This window comes from Trachypithecus francoisi, unplaced genomic scaffold, assembly GCF_009764315.1.
Source record: "Trachypithecus francoisi isolate TF-2019V2 unplaced genomic scaffold, Tfra_2.0 Lachesis_group5, whole genome shotgun sequence".
Taxonomy (NCBI): Eukaryota; Metazoa; Chordata; class Mammalia; order Primates; family Cercopithecidae; genus Trachypithecus; species Trachypithecus francoisi.
The window spans coordinates 81,156,837-81,176,189 of NW_022681470.1; the positions used below are offsets into that span (position 1 = coordinate 81,156,837).

Sequence of the window (19,353 nt, forward strand, 5' to 3'; positions counted from 1 at the left end):
GTCTGATGGTTGCCGTGTTTGCAGATCACCAGCGCCGCGGACTCGGAGGCCATCACGTATCAGAAGCTGGTGAAGGGGCACGCGTACTCGGTCACCGGAGCCGAGGAGGTAACGGCCGGCGCGGATGTGCAGGGGTCCTGCTATCCTAACACGATGGTCACAGGCACAGTTTGTGGTGATGCCCAGGGGCCCGCGCGGCCCCACTGTGGTGCGGTTTGCACTCGGGCCCCGCACGCCTGAAGTTCCGCGCGGGAGGAGAAGCGCGTCCCTTTCGCAGCTCGGGCGCCGGGTGCGCCGCGCTGCCCCCTGGTGGCCGCAGTGGCCGGCGCCGGGGTCCTGGTTTTCTTGTTTTAGATTTTACCGTTTTACAATTACGAACTTAATATTTTGATCAGCTAAAAATAATAAAACAATGCATCTGCATAGTGTCTTATACGCTATAAGGTGCTTTCACATTTGATCTCATAAAAGCATTCGTGCCCATTTTCAAATCTGACGCTTCTTACCAGCTGTGTGGCCTGGGCCAATTACTGGAACTCTCTGTCCCTTAGTCTCCTCATTTAAAAAATGGAAATAATATCCATTGGAAGGTCGTGGCGATTCAATCAAGTTAATATATGTAAAGTGCCCAGAGGTGCCTCACACATTGTATATAATGAGGTAGCTGTCCTTGCTGTTGTGATCACTATTATTATTGAAAATATTATGGGCTGACATGGTGGCTCACACCTGAAATCCCAACACTTTGGGAGACCAAGGTGGGAGGATCACTTGAGCGTCGGAGTTCAAGACCAGCCTGGGCAACATAGCGAGAACCTGTCTCTACAAAAAAAAAGCCAGGCATGGTGGCATGCACCTGTCGTCCCAGCTACTTGGGAGGCTGAGGTGGGAGGATCACTTGAGCCCGGGAGGTCGAGGCTGCAGTGAGCCATGATCATGCCGTTGCACCCCAGCATGGGGGACAAAGTAAGACCCTGCCTCAAAAAAAAGAAATTATCAAGCAGCTCAAGCAGCTCAAGTTCAGTGTTAATTACAGAACCCAGTCTAGACCCCAGATCTTCTGCATGTCCAGTGTTCTTTTTTTAACCTTGATTTTTTTGACTACCCCCTCACACACACGTCTTTTTATTTGAAAATTTTCACATCTACAGAAAAGTTGAAAGACTAACATAATAACTATTCAATTACCAGTCCCCTAGATTCACCGATTGCTAACATTTGCCACGTCTGCTTTATCTATGTGTGCACTTTTTTTGAGCCATATGAAAGTAAGTGGCAGATGCTATGACACTTCCCTCCTCAGTACTTCAGCATTTGTCCCCCTGTGAATAAGGATCTTCTCTTACATAATTCCACTACTATTGCCACACCTAAGAAAATAAACATTAATTCAGTAATGTCATCTATTATAAAGTCCACATTAACATTTTCCCAATTGCCCAAAATGTCCTTTCTGGTGACCCACCCCTACCCCGTCCAGGACTCAATCCAGATTCACTCACTGCATGTGCCTGTTATCACCAACGATCGTTCAACAAGTGGTAAAGCTTCCCTGAGCTCCTTTAACAAAAACGCATCCTGTTCTAGTCAGTTACGCTGAAGTTCAGAGGTGAAGCACCAACAGTCCCATCTCCCAAGAGCCAGATCCTGGGAGCTTTAATTCTCATTTTCCAAAGCTGGGTAGCAGCGAGAGATCTGGGTGCCAAGCCCCCTCTAGCTTTTGTGATCCTCATACATGGACTCAACCCCCAAATCCTCCCCACCGTCCTCACCCCCATACCTCCTGGCTCATGTGGAAGGGGTTGGAGGCCCCAGCCTTCATAGCCCTGGCTTGAACTCAACCTCTTCCTCCTCCCTTTTATCTAATCCTGCAGGTTGAAAGTAGTGGAAGCCTACAGAAACTGATCCGCATCCGAAATCCCTGGGGAGAAGTGGAGTGGACAGGGCGGTGGAATGACAAGTGAGGAGGGTGCAGGCCTCAGGGCCCCGGGTGGGGGTGCATTGTGATGGGAGGCTCTGGGAAGAGGGTGAGAGAAGAAGGCATGTGCATTATGCTGAGAAATACAGCCAGGAGAGCCCAGGCCACGTGGAGAGGGACCCATGGACAGGAGCCCTCAAAGAGTCTTTTAACCAGGACACTCCTCCAGCAGCATGGGTGTCTTTTTCCAGGCCCCAAGCTGCTCCTGTGAAGTTCATTCCTCCCACTGCCTCCGGGTTCACCCCTTCCCCAGCTCAAATCCACCCTTCTATGGGGCTTTCAGGGAAAAAAATGTACCCCACCTTCCCCCAGGCACTTCTATTCCAGGGATATGAACTCTGTACCAAAGACCAGAGAAACATCCCTCTGTTGATTTCCAGGGCTTACTGGTAGGCATGTTGAACCCTCAACTATTTGGGGTAAACACTTGTTTGTGTATCTGCTGTGGCAACCTCAGCCTACTTGTTCTGCCTCAGGTTGGAGAGGTGGGCAGTACAGAGACCTGTGTGTCATTCCAGCCAAAGCTCAGGCAGTGGTTAGTTTATCTTGTGCACTGCCCCTGTGTACAGGGCCAGGTCCTTCTGCTCCGTGGATGGACAAACATCTGCTGAGGCTTCCCAGGCCAGCTGCAGAGGCCAAGGCCAGATGCTCCTTATCAGATCTTCAGTTGTCCCTAAAAGAGCTGCTGATCTGAGCTACTCCATCTGCCTCTAATGGACTGTGTTCATTTTCTGGACTCTTCCTTGCCACTGTCTTCCAGCGCAACCCACCCTCTCACTTTGCTCCCTGGTTTGCATCTGTATAGTGTTCTATACTCTTTAAAGTGCTGTAAGAGTATTTCAATGCAGCTGTTAGCCAGATGTGGGCTACTTTCCCCCCTTCTGGAGCCTGAGCCCTCAGAGGTGAGAGCAGATGTCCCTCTTCCTCAACTCTGGGGACCTTTGGGGAGAAATCATCGTACACTAATGCCTCTCTCATTACTTTGTTTTCCAGCTGCCCAAGCTGGAACACTATAGACCCAGAGGAGAGGGAAAGGCTGACCAGACGGCATGAAGATGGAGAATTCTGGTAAGATTAGTGGCGGCTTCAGGGAAGACAGAAAACATCTGTCTTCCCCAATGTTCTTTACTAGAAAGTTGCTAATAAGAAAGTGTGTCGGCCAAAAGTGAGTTTACATGTTGAGGACACGGGGGTGTGGGATCCTGGTTTTGTTGTTATTTTAAGTTCACTATAAGAGCCTGATAAAGAAATTCTTAAACCCCTTCAACAGTCCATCTTGACAATGGGGTTTATAAGCTGAGGGGCTTCACAAAAAGGCTAAGAGGAATTCCTTTGGTAACGTTCAGATCCCAGGAAATAAGGGAAAGATGGGGCCTTTCTCCCCCAGTTTCCAGAGACTGATCCCTGCCCCTTAAGAAACTGGTCCCTTAGTGAGCAGCAAGGGACCCACGTGTCTGTGTGCTGCGCCACTCACGGGGCCGCCCGCGCCATGCACAACATGCACTCTATCAAATGGGACCCGCATATTGTCACATTTGATGGGCACGGCTCCCATTTTTGCAGATGAGAGTTCTCAGCTTCAGGGAAGTGTAAGTAACTTGCTCAAAATCACCCAGCTAGAAAGTTGCAGCACCAGGACTGGAATCTGAGCCTTCTGATTCTGAACCTGGTGCCCACCCACTCAGCTCTAATGAGCTGCTCTGCCTGGCATTGGGTGGTCCTGGTCTGATGATGATGGAAAGTCAAGGCTTACCAGTGTCCTCTTATCACCTGCGACAGCTGTGTCTCTGCTTTTGCCAGGATGTCTTTCAGTGACTTCCTGAGGCACTATTCCCGCCTGGAGATCTGCAACCTGACCCCAGACACCCTCACCAGCGATACCTACAAGAAGTGGAAACTCACCAAAATGGATGGGAACTGGAGGCGGGGCTCCACCGCGGGAGGCTGCAGGAACTACCCGAGTAAGGGCTGTTGCAATGTGGGGCTGCCAAAGGCCAGGGCTCCCCTTTCTCCACCCTGTGTGCCATACCCCACAGCCTAGCAGTCCCAGGAGGCAGCTCTCGCTCACTGGAACCCTCTCTGTCTTCCTTCTCCCTGAGCCTTGCTCTCTTTCTCAGTCCCTTACCTCCTGCATTCATTTGCTGCCTACCCAGGCCAAACCCAAGAGCCGCTATTTCTGTGATGTCCTCTCCAGGCCCTGGATTCCCCAGCACCCATCATGACCTGCAGCCACGACCTTCCACCATGCTCATGGAAGCAGTGCTGAATCCCACTTCATGGCCATGAGCTACTCTATGCACCCCACACCCAGGCAGCCAAGCCTGCAGGGGAACCTTGCCCCTGCACCCAGGGAGGCCTCCACATATCAGGCCCTGTTTGTTTGCCCCCTATTCAGTTCAATCAGCAAATGTTGACTGGGCCCTGCCCAGATGGGGTGAAGATTTCTCCTCTGGTCCAGCCTTTGTTGAGCCCTTTGATTCTTCTGCCTTCATGGCTTAGTCCATCGGCAGTTATCTGAACATGATGACATCTGCCAATTATGGGGCACAGTTTTGGTGCTTGGAACTAACCTAAGTGCTTCGTACACAGGGTGAGGATCCATAATCTGAAAATGTGAAATCTGAAATGCTCCAAAATCCAAAACTTTTTGAGCCCCAACATGATGCCACAGGTGGAAAATTCCACATCTGACCTCAGGTGACAGGTTGCAGTCAAAACGCAGTCAAAACTTTGTTTCATGCACAAATTTATTTTCAATATGCTATAAAATTCCTTTCAGCCTATGTGTATAAATTACATATGAAACAGAAATGAGTTTTGTCTTTAGACTCGAGTTCCATCCCCAAGATATGTTATGTATATACAAATATTCCAAAATCCAAAAAAATCCAAAATAAGAAACACTTCTGGCCCCAAGAATTTCAGATAAGGGATATTCAGCCTGAATAGCATTCTATCTAATCTTCTCACCAAACTTCTGAGGCAGGCACTTTCTTATCACTGCCATCTCTAAGATGAGGAAACCGAGGCTTGGAGAGGCTAGTTACTTGCCGAAGGCCACAAAGCGTGCTGGGATTTGAACCCAGGCCCCCTGACTGTGGAGTCACTCGGTAAGTACAATGACAGCAGGTCATGGTCGCATAGTGATCCTCTGTGACACATGAGGAAGCTGAGGCTCTAAGTAGCATACCAGGGCCACAGAGCAAGTAGTCAGATTGGAACTAGCTGACCTACAGCTCTGGGGCTCTGACTTCCTCACCTCAAGTATGCAACCACCAAGTGGCAGTCCCAGTGGCACTGGGAAGACCCCCTGCCCCCCAGAAAGGACCCCTCCTACCCACTAGATCAGGAGTCGGAAAGCTCCCTCTAAAGGGTCAGACGGTAAATATTTTTGGCTTTGTGGGCCACTCAGTCTCTATAACAACAACTCTATTGCTGTAATCCAAAGGCAGCCATACTTAAGCGAATGGCCGTGGCTACATTCCAATAAGACAAAACAGGCGACAGCCTGCGGGGCCGTAGCTGCCAATCCCTACACAGATGGTGCCTTTAATTCCACAGTTAGGGTTTTATCCCATTAGGTATGGAAAGGCAATTAGCGTAATTCCCCTTAAACATGAATGAATCTTAGATTTTTTTAAATAAATAGGTTTTGGAAGTAAGGAGAGCAGAGACATGAGGAGCAGGGCAAGGGAATAGGCCTGAGAGGACAAGGGACGCAGAACAAGAGTCTGGAATTATACACAAGATGTTCTTGGCCTCTGGGCTCACTGAGGGGGCAGAGACTGGCGAGTGCAGGGAGCAGATCCTGGAGTCCCCCAGGCCAGCCGAGCCCCACCCCAGACCCCCCATCAGAGCCCAGTGAAGAGAAGCTACCATGAGGGGAAGTCACAGCTCTAACCACCCTGCGTTCCAGTCCCCAGTCCCCAAGACAAGCCAGCCTGGAGCCAGAGAGAGAACTGCTAGGGGAAGTTTCTAATTTAGATTCCTGTTAGATTCAGGCAAGTGCAGGTCATCCTCTCTCCACAGCTACCATCACCCATCCCCAGCCTGACAAAGCCTGAAGTCTGCACCCCGACCCTGATGTCTCCCACCACCTCTTAGCCTCTCCTAACATCTCCCGCCATCTCTGACCATCTTCTGCCATCCTGTGCCATCCTCTGCCATCTCCTACCATCTCCCACCGTCTTCCACTGCCTCCCGCCATCTCCTGCCATCTCCCTTTATCTCCATCCCTCTCTTAGAAGCCTCCAAGCCTGAGACCAGGGCCACCCCGCAGCTGTCCCCACCTGCATGCATGCCTGCTCAGGGTTGGGCTCCTCTGCCCCCTTCTGGCTGCAGACACTTTCTGGATGAACCCTCAGTACCTGATCAAGCTGGAGGAGGAGGATGAGGATGAGGAGGACGGGGAAAGCGGCTGCACTTTCCTGGTGGGGCTCATTCAGAAGCACCGGCGGCGGCAGAGGAAAATGGGCGAGGACATGCACACCATTGGCTTTGGCATCTACGAGGTGCAGAGCGCAGGGGCTCCCGCCTTCCCTTCCCCCGTGCTCATCTCAGCCCCTGCATGGAAAGCTGACCACAGAGGCAGAACTGGGGATGGGATCCCAGACAGGGAGCTTGGCCAAGGAAAAGCAAAGCTACCAGCCTGGCCAGGCTCAGGAGTATCCCCCGCAGGGAGGCCCCTGCAGCAGGTCTGGGTTGTGGGGCCTTCTAAACCCTCCACGGGGCCCCCACAGCAAGCCTCCAGGGAGTTCCACTCTCAAATGGCCTCTACATCCCTTCTCACATCCTCCAGGCCTGGCATTCTGGTCAGCCCACCCATCTCCAAAGAACAGAATATACTGGGCCACATCAGGCAATACTGTGAGTGCAGGACTGAGTCCATAGGTGCAGCTGCTCAGAACTCCGCAAAGGCATTGGCCTGGATGGTGGAGAGCTTGGGGACAGGGGAACATCGGTCATGATGCTCCCCCCACAGCTCTGCTGGCAGGAGCCCAGATCCCTACACAGACTCCTGCTGTCTGCGTGTTTTCCTTTCACTCTGAGTCGCAGCCAGAGGGCAGCCGCATTGCAGCCTCCTCTCCCTCTTCAGGCTGGGGCTGGGGCTGGGGCACTGAGAACTCACCCAACACGCTGGGCCCCTGGGATCTCCCCACTCCCTTCTGCAGAACAAGAAAGAGCTTTTGTGGGCTGCAGGTAACCGTGGGAGGAGAGGGATGCAAGGAAGGCTTTAGGGCACTGACTGGGGATGCATTTCGGTGTGATGGGCTGGAGCTGGCTCCTTCCAGCTCCCAAAGCCCATCTCTTCTCTCTGACCCATGTCTGTGGAGGTCACCTCGGCAGCCTGAAAAATGGCCCTGGCGGGGACCTGTTTACACCATGGAAAGTGGCAAATACTACAAGTCAGAGCTTCTACCCTCTCCCAAGAGCCAGTTTCCCAGCACGCCCCTGGGAGGATCCAGATGAGGTGTCAGGAGAGGAGGCTGTGTGTTCACCACTGGCAACGTTGCCACCCATGGGACACTGACCTCTACCTGCTCACCCACCTGAGAAAGGGAGCTGGGCAAACACCATCAGTTGTAAAAATGCACATAGGCTCAAACCCCTCGGTCTCTGAAACAGGAGCTGAGGACTTCAGATCCAGGACAGAATCGCTACAAGGAGATTGCAAATGGAATTGTGATACACAGCTTCCCTCCCACCATCTTATGGGCTTGGAAATGCAGCCATGGGCTTTCAGAGTTGGGAAGGACCTTGGGGATCATTGGGTCCTATTTTTGAGATAAGAAAACTGAGGCTGGAGAGGGGAGGGGACTTGCTCAAGGAAATGCAGACCGGACCCCTGGACCTGGCTGACAGAGGCCGGCACTGCTGGCTCCTAGCCTGAGTGTGTTTCACCCGCCTGCCGCCTCCTCCAATAGGGCCCACCTGGCCCTCTTTCCCTGTGTGGGAGGCAGATATGGGCTTTGCCACCTTAGACAAGTCTCTTCACATCTCTGTGCCTCAGATGTATGCTCTGTAAGTTGGAAATGGAGGTGAGGGCTTATCAACATGATTGCCGTGTCATAAGAGGATTTTCTTCAGTATTGGAGAGGCTTTGAGTTCCTTGGAAAACAGTTACTCAGTTGAATTAGTTGATATTGCTAATACTACAGAGAAAACAGGGCAGCAAAAGAAAAGAGCACACTGATGCATTTTCTTACACTGCTTTTCCGCCATCTGAATTGTGTCTCCTTTATTTTGCAGGTTCCAGAGGAGGTACGTCTGGCCCATGTCCCGGGGTGCTCAGGTCACCAAAAAAGCGAGAGGCTTAGACTGCCGGAGCTCAGGGAGCATCGTGAAACCTGGACAGGGGCTGGTGGCCATGAAGGATGAGTCCTGGCCACCCCTGGGTCCCTGCCGAAGTTGCCCAGGCTCTAGATCCTACTGGTCTAAGCTCTGGGCAAGATTTCTGGAAAGTCCTTGTGGGACCCACTGCCTCCCTGTGACCTGACAGAGCCCATACAGGGTTTGGTTCTGGGCAGAAAATCTAAAATCCTCCTGAGACTGCAGGAGGCTTTTCACAGAGTCCTGTATCACTCTTAGCAGAAGACTGAGTCAGGGAAAAGGTGAACCCTACAGACTGCACTGGAAGACAACATGGGAGCGCAGAGGAGACCAAGACCCAATTCCCAGGCTGTGTGACCTTGGACATGTTACGGCTCCTCTCTGCATTTCAGGGGTTTTTTGTTTTGTTTTTTGGGTTTTTTGGTGTTTTTTTTTTGTCTCTCTCTTTTACCCAGGATGAAGTGCAGTGGTGTGATCTCAGCTCACGGCAACCTCCGCCTCCCGGGTTTAAGTGATTCTCCTGCCTCAGCCTCCCAAGTAGCTGGGACTACAGGCACGCACCAGGATGCCAGGCTAATTTTTGTATTTTTAGTAGAGACGGGGTTTCACCATGTTGGCCAGGCTGGTCTTGAACTCCTGACCTCAGGTGATCCGCCCGCTTCAGCCTCCCAAATGGCTGGGATTACAGGCGTGCGCCGCTGCGCCTGGTTGCGTTTCAGTTTATTTTTCTGTAAAACTGGTCAGCCATCCACCTCACTACACTACCGTGGAATGAGTGAAATTTTGCGAGAGCATTTGGGCCCACAATCACCGCTGACTGAAGCAGATGGGATGCATGGTAGCCTTTTGACTTCCAAGGTCATGATTATTAAAGTAGACACAAGGGGCACTTTGACCCACTTGTAGTACATTTCTCTCACGGCAAGGCAGTGCAACCGGTCGCACATCGGGCCCTTTTGGATGCTGCTCCAGCCTTGGTCCAGTGGATCACGCTTGGTTTGGAAGCTGGGTTGTCTTTTCCCTGCCCCCAGTCCTGTCTTTGCTTTTATTAGTGCATCATACACCAGGTAGAACTGAGTCAGGTTCCTGCCATGCGGACGCTGTTCCTGCCTGAGAGTCTCTTAGAGGCAGGCTGGGAACACTGTGGAAAGACCGGGCATCTCTGCAGGCGGAGCTGAATGGTTGTGAAACCCCCTGCGGGCATGTGCTTCCAAGTTCCTCAGCAGGCATTTGTGTTTTTTGGTAGAAAGTTTGCATTTTTTTTTTTTTAAGACAAGGTCTCATTCTGTCACCCAGGCTAGAGTACAGTGGTGAGATCACAGCTCACTGCCATCCTTGAACTCTCGGACTCACATGAGCCTCCTACCTCAGCCTCCTGAGTAGCTGAGACTAAAGGCGCATACCACCACCTCTGGCTAATATTTTTACTTTTTGTAGAGACAAGGGTCTTACTACATTGCCCAGGCTGGTCTCAAACTCCTGGCCTCAAGCAATCCTCTCACAGCCTCCCAAAGTGCTGGGATTACAGGCGTGAGCCACCGCACCCAGTAAAAGTTTGCTTTTTGTCTAAAATGACCCAGGCATTGTCACTGTACTGCTTTTTATTATTATTATTATTATTATTTGTTGTTGTTGTTGTCATTGTTGTTAAATAGATGAGGGCTTCCTGTGTTGCCCAGGCTGGTCTCCGACGCCTGGCCTTGCCTCCTTATACGCCAGGACAACAGGACGGAGCCACCACACTACCCAACTGCTTTTATCTCAGTGAATGAAAATGACATTTGCCTGGAGCCTTTCCCTCATCTACCGCCATGTTTCTCTATTTATTCCTCAGTTAAGTGGGCAGACCAACATCCACCTCAGCAAAAACTTCTTCCTGACGAATCGCGCCAGGGAGCGCTCAGACACCTTCATCAACCTCCGGGAGGTGCTCAACCGCTTCAAGCTGCCACCAGGAGAGTACATTCTCGTGCCTTCCACTTTTGAACCCAACAAGGATGGGGATTTCTGCATCCGGGTCTTTTCTGAAAAGAAAGCTGATTACCAGTAGGTGGTTTGGTCCCTTCCTCTCCCCACCCCTCCCTGTCCCTACGCGCTGGTCTGTTCCTCGGCCCCTAGAGAGCTCGTTCGTCCTCTGAATGTCAGTTTCTTTTTCTGTAGCACCTGCCCGCCTCGAAGGACTAGTGTGGGGATTTGATGCACTGGGGAAGTTTTAGTGTTACAGTAAGGTAAACAATGGAAAAAGCCACTGTGGATACTTTTGGCTGGAAAGGAGTGGCTGTTCAGTGAATTGCAGGGTCTAATTTCTTAAGTGTGTCTCTGAATTCTCAAGTTGGTACTTGAGTGTTAAACTATGAATCCAGTCTCGTCATTTGAAGAAAGCTGAGCAGTGCTGTTGTAACCATCTCAACGGTTCCCACCTCCGGAAACTCTCCCTGTTATAGTCACCAGCTCCCTCTCCCCTTCCTCATGGGATCCCAGATGTTTGGGAATCCCTTGTGGCTGACATCACCATTTCCTGCCACTGTCCAGGTGGCCTCAATTCACAATGGCTTCTGCCACTTTGACTTCTGCCTCAACCATGTATATTCAGCTGGGCACTTGATTGGCAAAGGCAGAATCTACCTTGGATGATTTAAGCTAAAGGGAATCCATCGAAAGGCCATCGGAGACTCCAGAACTGATGGGAGGTAGGGGGTCAGGCTAGGAAAAACAGGAGCCAAGGATGTGTTGAAGGACCCCTCAGACTCTGGGTCATGCGCTCAGGTCTAAAGATCTCGTGGAGTGTGTCTGAGGCGCTGGGCTTGGGTCAGCCACCTGGCCTGCTGGTTACTGGAGAGGAAGAGCCAATGGGAGGTAGAGGCAGGGAACTGCCCTTGCCCCAAGATAATGCATGATGCAGAAATAATTTCCCATGGCAAAGGGAGACAAAGCAATGCCAGGCAGCTGCAAACCAATAAATGCCACTAAAGCATAGCTGTAGCCCCCCTGCCACTGACAGGCTGTCTTCGTTTGCTAAAGCCTACCATGGGGGAAGGGACCTTTCCTCTCAGCTCTGAGGATCCTTAGAGGAAGCCTGGTGTGTTCAGCTTAGTCCTCACAGACAAGAAATAGGAGCATGACCTGGTGGCATTAGAATAACACTGTCCTTTGTCAAACCCATTACTCTCCCTGCCAGCCACAAGTCACTCTCCCAGGGAAGTCTCAACCCCTCAACTCTCTCCAGGATGAGCTCCCTACACCGACAGGACACCCCACCTCTCAAAGGTGTCTGACTTCCTTGTCCCAAGATATTAATCCTTCTGCTCCAGATTCCAGCGATCAGCACCAAGAAGTCCCCTTTTCCTTCTGCCAGGCATTGGCCCTGCAGATAGGACTACTGGTCACCTAGTTAAAATCGCAGTGGCCAAGGAAGACCCTCCTGAGCTCAATTACCCTCACTATGGAGCAGAAGGACCTGGCCCTGGACACAGGGGCAGTGCACAGGATAAACTAACCACTGCCTGACCTGAGCTTTGGCTGAAATGACACACAGGGCTCCACACTGCCCACCTCTCCAACCTGAGGCAGAACAAGTAGGTGATGATTTGCACTGCATGATTCTCAGTGTGAAAGTCTAAGTCGGCAAAGGATGTTTCAGGTGGAACTTAGAAGCTATTCCTTAAGGCTAGGACCAACACCACACTACACGCGAAGGCTGTGCTATTTGATAAAGATCAAAAACTAGCAAACAAAAATCTCCAGCTGCCCACGCTGCTTGGGTCATGACACTTCCTTCAGATCACTTCTGCCTTTATTTTTGCTGTTTAGGGGAGGTGTTATCACAGAAACTTGGAATGCAGAGAAATGTTATCACAGAAACTTGGAATGCAGAAAAATTGTTGCTGTTTAGGGGAGGTGTTTTCACAGAAACTTGGAATATAAAGACCTCCCCCCACCTCAGCCCCGCCCCACCCCGCCTACCCCCTGCTGCAGTTAGCACTGCACGTCCATTTTGGCAGTGATTTCTGTGACACTTCCTTTTTGCCTTCACCTGCCTTCCAGTAACACATAATTTCTTTCTATTTCCAGAGCTGTCGATGATGAAATCGAAGCCAATCTTGAAGAGGTACTTGTAACTCCTTGAGTTTCACCCACTCTGTCCTGGACAATCCAGAGGGCGGAGGAGCAAAAAAACTCCAAGAGTGTTTGGACTTCACGAACAAAGCCTGAAACTAAGGATAAAGCCAGGCACTGGGATTCCAAGTGTCAACTTCCTGTGTCAGCTCTGGCCTTTGTGCTTAGGGGCATGGGCCAGTCCCTTGCCTATTGGGCTGTGCTAGCCACTGTCAAAATCCGTCCAGAACATTCCAGCTAGTCTTTATGCTTCCAAGTCCCCACTAGAATAGATCCTAAAAGGCCATTTTAATTGGATGCTAGAGAAGATACCTCTGTGAGAGATTAGAATATTACGCCTTCCCACATAATTTACATTCCCTCTCACATTTTAATTAGAAAAAAAAAACAACTTTATATTAATTCTTCACACTATACCTGATCTCAACCCAAATAACCATAGAATTGGGGTCCCAGAGAGGGACAGAGAAGGGGAGTGGGAGGTGGCTGCCACGGAAGGGCAGGCAGGCACTTGCTGTCATGCCTCGCTCTGATGCATTCTCATGTCTCTGCCTCACCTTCCAGTTCGACATCAGCGAGGATGACATTGATGATGGATTCAGGAGACTATTTGCCCAGTTGGCAGGGGAGGTAAATGTTCCCAAAAACAACATTATGCACTCTGGTTGATGCAAAGGTCTCCAAGGAGACTTTAAAGGGGAGAGGAAACAAACAACAAAAGCAAAGAAAAATTGCAAATAGTCCTCGGATTCCAGCTCAGCCTTCTTGCGTATGTCCTCCCTAAGACCTCCGCATGCTGCCAGGGGCTTCCGTTCGCATGGTCAGCCCTGACTCTGTGTTCCCCCTTCCTTAGGATTCCTGGGCTCACCTTGTGGCTGTTTTATTTTCTCTGTTCTACACCAATTGAGGCATGAAATTTGGCCCCTTATCCTTGATTTCCACAAAGGATTTGGGGAGGTGGAAGGGTTTCAAATCTCAAGAATGCAGGCAACCTGCAACAGAGTATTTGAATTAGGCTTCTCTGTTCTTTTTCTTTTCTTTTCTTTTCTTCTTCTTCTTTCTTTTCTTTTTAGAGACAGGGTCCCTCTCTCTTTCACCCAGGCTGGAGTGCAGTGGCGTGATCATAGCTCACTGCAGCCTCCACTTCCTGGGCTCAAGAGATCCTGCCACCTTAGTCTCCCAAGTAGCTGGGACTATAGGTGCACACCACCATGGCTAGCTAATTTGTATTTTATTTTTATTTTTCTAGAGAGAAGGTCTTGCAATGTTGCTCAGGCTGCTCTGGAACTCCTGGGCTCAACAATCCTCCAACCTTGGCCTGTCAAAGGGTTGGGATTACAGACTCATATCACCATGCCCAGCTAATTTTTTAATTTTTTGAGAGAGACAGGGTCTCACTGTGTTGTCCAGGCTGGTCTCAAACCCCTGAGCTCAAGCAGTTCTCCCACCTCAGGCTCCCAAAGTGCTGGGATTACAGGTGTGAGCCACCATACCTGGCAGCTTCCCTGGTCTTAAAAAAATCCCTCCGCCATTTAGTCCTATCACAAAGTTATTTAGCCCTCTTTCTTCCCAACAACTCCAAAAAAGTCCTGTTTCTTCACTATGTGGAGGAACTTTGCAATCACTGAGCTCATTTGGGGCTCCCTTTGCTGACCCCGAGACCCATCAAAGTGCTAAGCCAGGCATCGTCTGCTCTACGCCTCCACCAGCCTCTCACCCTCTGCTCCCTCCCAGATTCCCAAGAAAAGAGGCCGTGAGTGTCTTCTTTCCCCACTGATTGAATCCCACACATACACACCCCCAAAAGGCAAAAATGACTGCAGTCAATCTTGGTTTTAAACAAAGGAGTTTATCCATGAGTTACATAAATATGTATAAGTGAATAGAGACATCTGAGCCTATGAGGGACCCTGGCATGATGGGCATAGAGGAGGGCCAGCTGGGTCTTGGAGGCAGCTGGTTTTCACCAGTTTTACAGGAAGTCTGAGCTTTGAGTTTTAAAGAATGAAGAAGACATGCCAGATAAGAGGAATGGTGTAAGAGAACTAAGTTAAGAAAGACCACAAACATGGGTAGAGGGGAGTATTTATTATTTATATTCTCTACAGCAAAGAAATGGTGAGTGGACTCTCTCTACTGCATCTGTGCATTAAAACACCATATCTAGGTCAAGCACAGTGGCTCATATCTGTAATTCCAGCACTTTGGGAGGCTGATGCTGGAGGATCGTTTGATCCTAGGAGTTTGAAGTTTCAGTGAGCTAGGATCATACCACTGCAGTCCAGCCTGGGTGTTCTGAAAAGAACAAAACCAAAAACTGTATCTAAAATCCAGGATGGGACAGTACTACTCAAAGTGTGGTCTGGGAACAGCAGCCCCAACATGGCCTGGGGGCTTGTTAGAAATGCACATTCATAGACCCCACCGCAGGCCTACCTAATGCACTGTTGTCCTGCGCTGTGCTCATACAGCTCCCACGGGGGGCCAATAACTATGCTCTGGTTGTGTGTCCACAGGATGCAGAGATCTCTGCCTTTGAGCTGCAGACCATCCTGAGAAGGGTTCTAGCAAAGCGTGAGTATCCCCTCATTGCAAAACCTCATCCTGCTCTTTCCCCTGTGGATGGGAGGGAACATGGAAATCTTTCCTCCTCCATGTCTGGCTGCTGTGACTAAACCACCACCCTCCATCCCCTCCAAGAAGTGGATGAAGGATCTGTATGATGTGATAAAAAAAGAACAAGTGTTTCTAGCATCCACAGATCAAAGATCAAATCCACATTTCCACTACATACTTACTAGCTTTGTGTGATCAATTTTTTTATTTTATTTATTTATTTTTTATTTGTTTGTTTATTTATTGAGACAGAGTCTTGCTCTGTCATCCAGGCTGGAGTGCAGTGGCGCAATCTCAGCTCATTGCAATCTCTACCTCCCAAATTCAAGTGATTCTCCTGCCTCAGCCTCTGAAGTAGCTGGAATCACAGGCATGTGCCACCACAGCCAGCTGACTTTTGTATTTTTAGTAGAGATGGGGTTTCACCATGTTGGCCAGGCTGGTCTCAAACTCCTGACCTCAAGTGATCCACCAGCCTTGGCCTCCCACAGTGCTGGGATTATAGGCATGCACCACCACACCCGGCTAACTTTTGTATTTTCCTAGAGACGGGGTTTCTCCATGTTGGCCAGGCTGCTCTTGAACTCCTGGCCTCAAATGATCCGCCTGCCTCAGCCTTCCAAAGTGCTGGGATTACAGATGTGAGCCACCACACCTGGCCACATCTTGTAACTATTTCTTAAGCAAAAAAATATCAGAGGATTGATCGTTCAACCCCCTACTGTGGATCACCAGCAGGGAGGAGCAGGAAACACAACACAGAGACATTTTTTCCCCTCAAATTATCACAAGAGTCACGCTGCATTTGATAAAAGAGCAATTGGCAATCCAGGAAGCAGAGTTTTGTACATATCAGAAGCTAGGAATCTGCATCAAAGACAAATGCAATCATGGTCATTTGCTGCATACCAGCCCTAGGGATCATCTCGAGAAGCCTCATGGACTTCAAGGGACATCATTCCCTCTCATAAGATGGCCTCTGGCCTAACTCCATGAGATAAATCTGCCTTCAAGAGTCCAGGGCCAGCTGGGTCTTCCCTCCCAATGTGAACCAAGAGGGTTGGGCCAGCCAGGCTATAGTCAGTTCAGTGCAGGGCCTCCCCAGAGGGGCCCCAGTCTGTATCCACCTTCCTCTAATTTTCAGGGAAGGCAAGAAGACTGTGTTTACCCTGGAGGCCACCAGGCACAAGTGAGGTCACAGAGCTCTTCAGATATGCAATCCTCTTGAGCTGAGGAGACTAAAGCCTCATTGTTTCTGCACAGATGGAGGGTGGGGCTGGGAGGTGGGGAAGAAGCGGGCCTTGCCTGGATTCAGCCCGCTCCTTGCTCGGGGAGCAGCATTCGCTCCGCACGTGCCTCTGAGCTTAATACCCTAGCCCTAGCCGCCTGGTGACTCCAGCCTTCTGGAGGGCTCCACGCCAGAGTCTGCATGCGTGGCCGCTGGGCCAGAGCCTCATGACCATCTAAGAAGGGATTGGTGCCCAGAGTGGCAGCTTTGAGGCAGGTCAGGCTCTAACCTCTTTCAAGGACATGACAAAAAAGCTGGACTTTTCGTGAAGTCTGTGGGGAGCCAGATTCACATTGGTGACTAGGGTCTCATGCCACCTGCCAACACCAAGTGGATAGGACTCCCTTAGTGCAGCATGATAGCTCGTGGAGAGATCCCAGGGCTTCAGGTTTCTCAGTCAGCTGGGGACACAGTCCATAAATGTCTGCAGATAGACAGTTCAAGTAAACCTCTTTCTCTCACAGGTCATAGCCTATAATTAACACACCCCCCCCCGTTTTCTTTTTCCCTGCCCAACAACTACAGGTGACTTTATATCCGGTGGGCACCTAAGGCCCAGCCATTGATCATTCTGTTATTTATTTGTTCAAAAAGCACTTTTTAAAGCCCTGTTTGCCCATGGCAAATATACAGAGACATCAGGACAATGTAGACATCGTCTGCACTGTCCCAATCTGGTAGTCACTGGCCATGTGTGGCTATTTATATAATGGAAGTGGCTTCTGTATGTGAATGGGCACAGATAAAGAATATCTCCATGATTGTGGAAAGTTCAACCGAACATCACCGCTTAGAGATTTTTCCTGTCACACTGATTTTGTCTTTTAGGCCAAGATATCAAGTCAGATGGCTTCAGCATCGAGACATGCAAAATTATGGTTGATATGCTAGATGTATCCTTTAATGTGTTCCAGGGAATAGAGACTGGGGGAGTTTAAAATCTCACTCCAGAAAGATTCAAACACATGGCCTTCTCTCCTTTCACAATGGCCAGTTGTTCCCAACTTGCTGAGTTGCCGTCGGACAGTCAGCAGCACTGACCTCCCTTACTAGGGAAATTCGAGAATCTTCTGATGAGGGAAAGCAAATGCTACACCTCCCCCCAACACCTACCTTGAAAGGCTTAGAATGCAGGCCCACGGCCGGGCACCATGACTCACGCCTGTAATCCCAGCACTTTGGGAAGCCAAGATGGGCAGATCACAAGGTCAGGAGTTCGAGACCAGCCTGTCCAACGTGGTGAAACCCCATCTCTGCTAAAAATACAAAAATTAGCTGGGCGTGGTGGCACGTGCCTGTAATCCCAGCTACTTGGGAGGCTGAGGTGGGAGAATCACTTGAACCTGGGAGGCAGAGGTTGCAGTGAGCCGAGATCGCGCCACTGCACTCCAGCCTGGGCGACAGAGTGTGACTCGTCTCAAAAAAAAAAAAAAAGAAAGAAAAAGAAAAGAAAAAGAATGTAGGCCCACCAGTCCATTCCTGGGGCTGGTGCAGGAAGTTCCTGGACAATATACCCATCACTTCTTTGCACAAAGCAGCTCGAATTTGTTTCCTCTGTGATGTGTTTCCATTACTTCCTCTAGGAAAATATTCCCTAACCACAGTATTTCTGATGTGAATCTGTTTTGTCTGATCAAGATCGTCTTCTTGATTTAGATAAGGGCTCCTTTCATAAGCATCCTACTTCCCTTTTGCTCTAGCTCCTTCCCAGACCACCCACCTGTCCCCAAAGCAAACTAGTCATCCATTTCCCCGTTGTTTCCAATGCTTAGTGAGAAGTGGTGGTAAGAGGCAGCCTGAGCTTCTGTGAAGTTTTTTCTGTGTGTTTGTTTGCTTGTTTAGTTGGTTGGTTGGTTGGTTGTTTTGAAACAGGGTCTCACTCTGTCACCCAGGCTGGAGTGCAGTGGCATGATCTCAGCTCACTCCAACCTCCGCCTCTCAGGTTCAGGTGATTCTCCCCCCTCAGCCTCCCCAGTAGCTAGGACCACAGATGCATACCACCACACCCAGCTAATTTTTCTCTTTTTAGTAGAGTTGGGGTTTCACCATGTTGGCGAGGCTGGTCTCGAATTCCTGACCACAGGTGATCTGCCCACCTCGACCTCCCAAAGTGCCGGGATTACAGGTGTGAGTCACCATGCCTGGCCACTTCTGTGAAGTTTTATCTAGTGGATTCACGGTGTGCACCTGCTAGCTGCCTTCACTAAAGGCCTCTTAGATATACTCCACATACTCTAAAAAAATAGCAAGGGCCTAGCCACTAGAAGCCATCCAAAGCCTTTTGCATGTCATCCAATAGCTCATTTTTAGTAGTATCTGGGGCCCCCACAGCACCTCCAGATCAAAACAGCAACCAGAATCGGGAGGGAGCCAGCAAGTCGTTCTCGTCCTTCCTCCAATCCTTTAAACGGAGGTTTAGCCAGTGGGAAAAGCAGGAAACGGATCCTTCTGCAAACCCTCCCTGTGCATGTGCTATGATATTCAAAAGATCCAGTTGAGAAGACAAACTAGGTGACACTATGCCCAAATGGACCCACACTCAAGGGCTTTCCTTGACTGAAGGCAGTCAGATGGGAGTGGCAAGCTAGGGCTGAAGGAGTTCTACATTCTCTGGACGAAGATTCAAAAATACCAAGTAAGATCCCAGAGGTGCGGGTGGATCTGTGTTGGGGAACATTCTGTGTGTATGCTTTAAGATGCAGCACCTCCTCCACAGAGTGGAGAAACATTTCCAAGGGGATTGGGATTTTACCCATAATGAAGCTCAGAGTGAGTAAAGACCGGGTTGAGGAAATGCAAACAAAAAACCAACCAGGACTTTGCAGGTGAAGTGGCCTGTTCCCTTCCTCCCGATTATTGGGATCATCTAAAGGCCGCCATCAAGAGTTTCCTGCAAAGGGTTTTTGACAGCTAAAGTACAAAAATTACATAAGACAAGAACATGGGCCTATGGGCGTTGGCTGGCTGACTTGATGGGCATATTTACAAACCAGCTCACAGACAGAAGCGCAGAAACATGGGTGAT

The 19,353-nt window shown here is 50.0% G+C and overlaps 1 protein-coding gene across 1 annotated transcript in view; it reads left to right on the forward strand.

Annotated features, from left to right (window-relative positions):
- Positions 1–19,353, forward strand: part of CAPN2 (calpain 2) — a 60,944-nt gene that overhangs the window by 35,895 nt on the left and 5,696 nt on the right. The window contains exons 6-17 of the mRNA XM_033197348.1: positions 25–108; positions 1,875–1,960; positions 2,972–3,046; positions 3,779–3,939; positions 6,320–6,489; positions 8,228–8,239; positions 10,143–10,354; positions 12,380–12,416; positions 12,989–13,054; positions 14,941–14,998; positions 17,157–17,221; positions 18,895–18,963. Coding sequence (XP_033053239.1) covers positions 25–108; positions 1,875–1,960; positions 2,972–3,046; positions 3,779–3,939; positions 6,320–6,489; positions 8,228–8,239; positions 10,143–10,354; positions 12,380–12,416; positions 12,989–13,054; positions 14,941–14,998; positions 17,157–17,221; positions 18,895–18,963 — 1,095 coding nt within the window. The remainder of the gene's footprint in view (positions 1–24; positions 109–1,874; positions 1,961–2,971; positions 3,047–3,778; positions 3,940–6,319; positions 6,490–8,227; positions 8,240–10,142; positions 10,355–12,379; positions 12,417–12,988; positions 13,055–14,940; positions 14,999–17,156; positions 17,222–18,894; positions 18,964–19,353) is intronic.